The sequence below is a fragment of the Solanum pennellii genome, chromosome 12 (assembly GCF_001406875.1).
Source record: "Solanum pennellii chromosome 12, SPENNV200".
Taxonomy (NCBI): Eukaryota; Viridiplantae; Streptophyta; class Magnoliopsida; order Solanales; family Solanaceae; genus Solanum; species Solanum pennellii.
Window position 1 is genome coordinate 33647390 of NC_028648.1, and position 8463 is coordinate 33655852.

The 8463-nt window shown below is 37.9% G+C and overlaps 1 protein-coding gene across 1 annotated transcript in view; it reads left to right on the forward strand.

The window, feature by feature from the left end:
- The first annotated feature begins 4697 nt into the window (after positions 1-4697).
- LOC114075287 overlaps positions 4698-8463 on the forward strand; it is a 5453-nt gene continuing 1687 nt past the window's right edge. Inside the window, 3 exon segments of the mRNA XM_027913776.1 lie at positions 4698-4772; positions 4842-4985; positions 5102-5208. Coding sequence (XP_027769577.1) covers positions 4698-4772; positions 4842-4985; positions 5102-5208 — 326 coding nt within the window.

Below are 8463 nucleotides of genomic sequence, written 5' to 3' on the forward strand. Positions count from 1 at the left end.
ATATATAAACGTTGTATAGCAGAGTTCTGCCTTTTGTTAGAGCAAGTGAGCCCCGAAGAAAATGGATGAAAAGGCGACGAAAATAAGCAGGCGGCGCTTCGCCAAATAGTTACGCGAAGAAGAGTTGTTTCGTGCAACATTACAACATGTATAGATATAAAGGTAAGTCACAAACGATGACGAACCCGAGAAAGAGTGAATTGCCAAATCACTCGGCAAGTCACAACTAAAGACGCCGAATGGATGCACCAACATTAAATCGGAAGCCTATAAATACTAAACTCTTTTATTATTTAGAGAGAGATTTTTGGAGATAATTTTAGAGAGTGAAACATTATACACTTAATATTTTGTTTTAGAAACTTTGTTCTTATGTTTTTTCTCAAGTTTGGAGAGGGTTTTGAGTAAACTTGAATAAAGAAGTTTTTTTTCCAATCTTTGAAGTGGGTCTTCTCCTTTTACCTTCCTTTGCCATTTTTAAGGTTTAATATCTTATACCCATTTGATTCCTTTATCATTTTAAGTATATTTGACTATTGCTTGATGTCTGGCTAAAAACCCTTATTCTTGGGTTTGATTTAGTAATTATGTGTAGATATTATCGTTGGGTTTTGTTTGCTCATAGGATAAGATGCACTTTAATGGTGATTTCACCTAGTGGTTGTGGTTTAATTTAATGGGTTTGTAGTTGCAAATACAAAACCACCCATGTATTTTCGTCTTGCCCGAGAGAGAGGTCGCGAAACCTACACCATTAGACTAATGGCCTAAGGAGTGGGTCAACATGAGGTCAACCCGAGAGGGTGATCCCTACTCGCATATCCAAGCACCCTCTATCTAAAGGTCAGGGTGTGCGTAAGGCGTAGGTTGGTTAGTTTAGACGAGTGGTTGTCCGAGATAAACTCATTTTATATGGGGTAAGTTGCCCGAGAGGGAACTTACTTTCACCAAAAGCTTAGCCTAGTCACCACTGTCTTGCAAATTTTCTTATCAAAAGCATGTACCCAATAGTTTTTGTCAACATATATTGAGGTCACACCCTAAGAACTTTCTCCTATACTTGTTTTCTCCTTTATTTTTACTATTTTACTACTTGTTACAAAACCCTTCTTGATATTTGTCACTTTGGTATCACAAATTGAATTTAAATTTTGTTTAACTTGAAAATGTCTGCACTATCACTATTTAGAACGGAATTCTAAGTAGATACTACTTTCACTACCACTCCCTTGGGACACGGCCCCAACCCTTGGTTGGGTTACTTTTATAGCTTCGATTCACAGACACTCAAACTGTAGGTTAGTGTAGTTCACAAAATATAAAAGATACATATATTGTAGCATTAGTGCCACTTGAAAATGTAGTTAATTAGTATTTTTGTTCTTTTTAGTTGTAGTTTAATAATTTTACTTTTAGTCTTTTTTTTAGTTTGTTATTTTAGGTGAGCATGTCATAACAAAGTAGCGGAAAATTGGATGATATGAACCAAGGAGTCGAGAAGGACTTCATGCTGACCACATTGGCAACTCATCTGAGCGACTTGGACACCAAAATCTCTGAGGTGGAAGTCCAATGCAGCAAAGGGATATACGTATCCCTCACAAATGGAGTAAGTCTAGAGAGGGAGACAAAAATCATGTCGAGGACACACTTCAAACCAGTCTCCAAAAGATCACCAATCGAGATCTGGTGTTTGAGAAAATGAAAGAGAATGTTGAAGTGTTGAATAAAGTGATTGGATACCACCCTAGATCACTTCAACAAATTAGGTGTCTCCTGAGTTTTGCAGTGCCTCATCTCCACCCAAATGACATGTTGGGGATACCTAGTTATACTAAGGCTCACCCTAATATCAGAGAATGAGATAGGTCGTGTGTCGTGCCACGACGTAAACTAAGGCGCTTTTTAGGAGGCAACCAAGGTCTTAAAAGTTAGGATTTTACTTTTATAAATAATGGTGTGTTAATGTTACAGGTTAAAATGATGAAAGTGTCGAACCTTTCAAGTTGGCGAGCAACAAGTCCATTCAACATAGCATCAAACAGGTCGGTGAGCCCGGCTGAATCTATCATTTGGCTCAACGCGGTTGCATTGTAAATCCTGTAAAACTTGGCAAACTCAAAATGAAACTCAGCGCATTGCCAACCTCTTCGACGATGTCAATGCAGACCACTGATTTCACCCTCGAAAATTAACGATTTTGTATAAAATGTGGGACAACTCGATGTATCACCGAATGGATCTGTGAGTGCGACTAATGTCGCCGAACGGACAAGAACTGAATGGTTATATAAAGGCCAAAGGTCAAATTTTTGAATCTTACACTTTCCCTCGTTTGAAACTTTTCAAAATCACACCAAAGGTACTTTTTCAATTTTTAAGTATTTTAGTTGGTGATTACTGCTTGCAGTTGGATTTGTTTGTTGCCTAGCATTTCAAAACGCGATTTGTTCGGCATTGAAGGTTAGTATCTAAAAGCTCGATCTTAATTTTGATGATTTTACACTCATTTGCAATTGTAGTATTAGGATGACGTGTGTTGGGCCTCTCAAATAGAAACAGGTTGTTGTGATGCTATTGTTAATTAAAAATTTTTACTAGAAATGTAATAATAGTTGAATGCCTTAGTGTTTGTGCTTTGATTTGAATGAACTTCAGATGGGTGTTGCGTATTTGTTATTAGATTGGTTGGGTGAAGTCTAAGTAGCACATATTTGTGCTAAATAACAAAAATTACTCAATGAGATAATGAGTGACACCATTTTAAGGATAATCATAGTTAAATGGTTAAATTTGGCAAAACCAGAAGAAGTCTGAGTTTTCCCGAGTAATGGAAAGTATGGGTCTTGTGTAAATTTCATGTATGCATGCTTTGATTTTTTTAAGGCTTGAAAGGTCGATTTTGATAAGTGGATTGAAAATTAGGCATGTTGTGTCATTCGGTGAGTTGGGTCGAGCTTGTTGAATAACTCAGTGGTTCGTCCCCTGGTCATAGATCTCCCTTAACTTATGTCCTTAATGTTTTAAGTTGTGTAACTTTTGGTGGACACATTTGTGATCGCTCAAAGTTATCGGCGACTCGTTGATAGGATTTTTCAATCGCCTTTTACATGTACTTATGTCCCTTTTCCACTGTATCTTTCGGGGGACAACTTTATCATCGCCAAAAGAAGTGGGTGACTCGCCGAGTACATTTTTCCATCACCAGTTTGCCTAGACTGTAAGCTAATCCATTCAGCGAGCTCGACCTAGATCTCCAAAGAGGTTTGGCAATTCATTTTGTGAAATGCCGAATCTTTCTACAACAATTTTTCTGTGTTTGAATTTGATTGTTTTTCTGACTAATGACAAATTTTTGCGTATATGGCACGAACCAAACTGAACACACAACCCTAGAAAAATGCAACACAGGAAATACACATAAATGAAGGAGGTTCAAACCCTCCCAAGAGAATAGGGGATGAACTCCCGCAAGAAAAAAAGCAAAGGGAAGAAACATATAGTGCAAAAAGAAGTAGTTGTTGAGGCCAACGTTGAGTGGAACGAGCCTGAAGATGATCAATTGTTAATTCATCAAAAGAGTAAGCTCAGAAACATGTCCCAAACACCAACTACTAGTATTCCGTCAGATGCAGACACTTCCACCATGTCCACATCAGTTACAACCACTCCTAAGCTAGCCCCAGAGCCAACACAAGCACCTCCCGTGGCCCCTATACCTACTATAGCTCCTCAGCCACGACTACTGTATAGATTAAAGAGTGATGAGGTTTGTATCATAATAGAAGAGAAGATCTTGTCAGTGGAGGGGTTTGACAACTATCCTGATGTTATGGCTACACTTTCCTTCTATTAGTTTGAGCAGTTTACGAGACCCCGAGGACCATACATTCCTTCTTGGGTTTAGGGAGTTTTACACATACTATAGATCATTGGTGCCTAAGAATAAGAAACAGGCAAGTGAGTTCAAACCAATGAGGTTGGTTAAAGTTAGAGGCACAAAAGTGGATTGCTATAGCGAGCATATCAATGTTTTGTTTTGAAGGTCACTACATTTTGTTCTCTCTAATTAAGGATTGCCTATTGCAGCATTTCTAGACGATTTGAAGGAGTAGCTCAGTTTTATGATTTTTGAGAACACCGACAAATGGATCGAGGTTGGAGCGCCTATCGAGAAGAGGGACCTGAGTGTTGCTGCCATATTCTGGTTTGGCTTCATCGATAGCACTATCATGCCATCCCAGAAAGAATCTTTTCTGCGCCTCCCTAACACAAATTTTCTTGGTAGTATTATATCGTAGAGGAGTATCGATCTTTGTCTACTGATGTCACAGGAGATGGCCATGAGGTCCTAAAAGAATCATACCTCCCTGCCATTTCCTGTTCTAGTTACTGAGTTATGTAGACGTGTTGGAGTGCCTCGGGACACAACGAGATACCTCAAGGTCATTCCCTTATCCTCCACTAAAATTTGACATATTGAGGCCGAGTACACCGACGATGAGGCTGATAGGAAGAGAGCAGCTCCAACTTATTCTACTCTAGAGGTTCATGTTGAGATGCTACTTACAGATGCATCTGCACCTACTCCGACATCTAGGCCCACAGGTACATCAACTCCTTCCTCCTCTTCACAGGATCTAGGTGATTCTTCTTCTATCCAGCCGATCAAGATTACCTAGGGTATGATCCAAACAATGGGGTATTTGGACCAATTAGCTGAGGTACGTGCAGCCATACTGGAGAGATCAATCGAAAGCGATATAGCTTCTGTACTTACCCCTCTCAAGACCAATGTTGATGCATTGACTTTGATGGTCAGAGCTTGTGAGCGCAAATAGGGGAGATCATTTGAGGTACCAGCATTGCAAGCCAATGTTGCAGATCTGTGGAGGGATGTAGACTATCTGAAGTCTGTTGACTTCAATGAATTGATGAAGACAATTGAGCATCAAGATGCCCTTGCAGATGTGCAGATGGATTATGTAGCAACTACAAATAAAAATGTTGAGACTGCTGAGGAGTTAGCAGCTCAAGAATAGCATAGCATCTTTAGGAATTTGTTAGATCTAGTGTGACAATTGTGCAGCCGATGATCTAGACATCGCCAACTGAGACGACCACAGAAGCTCCTACGGGACCTGGCACTATTGTTCTTGTTGAGAATCCTCCAGGAACTGATGAACAATCAGACTGGCGCTCAGAGTTGTAATTCCCCGATGGAGGGGAGAAGCTGCAAAGATAGGACCTTTCTTCACCCCTCTCTTTATCTTATCTTTTTTCAATTCTAGATACTATTGTTATTTGCATTTGAGGACAAATACCTTTTCTGTGGTGGGGTGAGGCTCACCTTATTTTCTTGATATGAATATTTGTGTTTTTTGTACATTTGGATTGTTTGTTTTAAATTGTGTTTTTAAAACTGCTTTACCATTGTTTGAGCTTATGGCTCTCTTTTAGTTTAATTGCAAATAATTTTGATCCCTTCGAAAAATTTTCATTTTTCAAAAAATTTTGCCACCTTTTCTGTTGAAAGTATCTATTCTCATACAAATTTAAGTCACTGTTTTGATCAATAATGATGACTTGAATAGTGCTTTCAATCGAACAAACATGAATGTACAGAGACAATGAGATCAGATGAAGTTGCATAGACAATATGTGAACTCTTGGCATCTCATTGTGATTAGAAATGTATCAAATTTGATTTCTCTTGTGATGGTCTTTGCACGCTAGCGAAAATGTGTAGTCTTGTTTGGCTTTAGTATCAATGCCTTGTGTGATGAGCTTACTTTGAATTATATATGAATAAACCTAGAATTCTCCTCGTTAGTCTAATTGACTTAGTAAGGTATGCTCTTAAGATGATCTTAGGAACCTTTAGAGAGTGTGAGCCATTCTGACATATACCTCTTTTATGACCTACTCGTGAGCGTGTGAAACTCTCTTGAACACCTCTTTGAGCCTTAGAAGCACCAAAAGAAAAATAGATAGAAGAAGGTGAAGGAATGGAAGTGTTGTAATCTCCACAATTCATGAGGATCTTTAGTCACTAAGCCTAAATGACCATACCTTTTCACTCAGCCCTTTTACAAGCCTTAGAAAGAGCTTTTTGATCTCAAGTAAGTCGAACCAAAAATGATCAGAAAAATATGGACAAACCTATGGGTGACAACATGCATTGTGTTCCTCTTTTTGAGTGTGAGCGTTGCTCTGATTCCTGATGTAAAATTTATTAACCCATGTGTGTGAATATGGAGTCATATTAAACCTAGATATTGTTCTTGAACTTGAACTTGCATTAGTAGCAAGTATTGTCAACTTGAGAATCTTTGGTAATGGTGTGTCACAACTTGAATCTTTGAGTACACAATTGATTTTTGCTTAAGTAGTATGAGTCTTGTTGTGCATGTTCATGATTGAGTCTTTGTAGCACTATTTTAGACATCCTAATAGAACTACTGAACTTGAGTTTTACTTGAGAAAAAACAACAAATTAAGTTGGGGGTGTTGATGATTCCACAAATTTGACTCATATAGGGCTTTATTTTGATAGAAATAGTGTCCTCAAATTCTTATTTAGTCTCAATATTTGATGAAAACTCTTAAATTTCATTTGTTTGAAGTTTTATTGGAAACATGGACACTTAGGCGCAAAAGGAAACAAAAACACTGAAAAGAACAAAGAAACTGAATCACTAGCATCGCCAAGTACACTTGGTGATTCGTCGAAGAGATGTACTCCACCCTTTGTTCCAATATGTGAAGCCCTAAACGAAGTGGATCAAAAAGGTGATGAAAGGAGCAGTCGGAGCTTCGTCGAACACTTTCACGAGGCAATGATATACCGTCCAATGGTCCAAATGATTAAGATTCTAAAGGCAATCATAAAACTTTGATGAAACAGAAGGAGGGCGAGTCGCCGAGTCATTCCGCGACCTTGAATAATCACATCGAATGGTCCACCACAACACTTAATATGAAAGTTATAAATACTAGTCTTAGTTATTAATTTTAGGGATCCGAACATTATTATGATTATCACTTTATATTACTGTTTTCTCTTGTATTTACTCTAATGTTTGGAGAGGGTTTTAGGGGAGACTTGAAGAAACAAGGATATCATCTTCCCTAAATTGGAAGTGGGTCTTCTTCATTTTTCTTCCTTTTATTAAATCAAGGTTTAATTTCTTATACCCATTTGATTTTATTATCATTTAGGTATATTTTGTTATTGCTTGATGTGTGGATAAACCCTCCCCCCCCAATTCCTGGGATGTGATTTAGCAAATATGAGTTTATATTATGGTTGGGCTTGGCTTGTTGATAGGTTAGATGTATTTTAATGTTGAGTTCGCCTAGTGGTTATGGTATGTTAATGAGTTTGTAGTTGCAAATACAAATACATCCATGTGTTTTCAGCTTGCCCAAGAGGGAGTTCGTGAAACCAAGACCACTAGACTGATAGCCTAAGGAGTGGGTCGACATGAGGTTCAACCCGAGAGGGTTATCCGTAGTCCCATATTTTAAACACTCAGCTCGAGAGATTTAGTGGAGTAATGCATAGGTTGTCCTTCTGGGGCAAATGGGTGTTAGAGAGGAACACATTTTAAACGGGGTAAGTTGCTCGAGAGAGAACTTGTTTCCATCTAAAGCTTAGCCTAGTCACTATATCTTGAAAATATCCTATCGGAAGCATGTAACCAATGATTTATCTCAACTTGTATTGCGGTCACACCCGAAGCCCTATACTTGATTTTACTTATTTTTATTACTTTTACTTTACTAGTGACAAAACTCCCCATCGATGTTTGACACTTTTGTGTCACCCCCTTTATTTACAATGTTTCGATTTTCCAATCTCTTAAGCTACGAGTAATTAGAATGAAATTCTAATTGGCTATATCTTCTCAAAACCGCTACCTTGGAACACGACCCCAACCCTTTGTTGGGTTACTAAACTATCAACGGTCGGAGACACTCAAACTGTAGGTTAGTGTCGTTGTTCACGATAAGCATCAATCTTATAGTTGAAGGTATTTATATGTCCTATGAAGTTTTGCCACATTATATGAATGACATCTAAATTTTCCACCGGCTTAAGTCATTTGCGGAAAGTTATCTACATAATTAACTTAGACACCTCAACTAGGGTTATTACCTATTGAACACTTTTATCTATTCAAAACTAGTTCCTATTAGACATTTTCTGATAATAAGTAAAAAAAATAAAGTGTGTAATACACTCGTTGTGATGTGGTAAAATGACGAATTAAAAGCTAAAATGTGGCGTTGTGCCAAACAATTATAGAAAAAAGATATTTATGTTAAATAGAACAAAAATATTTCAAATAAATTTTCCATTTTTATTTTTATTAAAAATTAAGGAATAATACCCAAGTACCCCCCAGCCTATACCCAAAATCCCTGAGACACACCTAACCTTTGATAAGGTCCTATTAT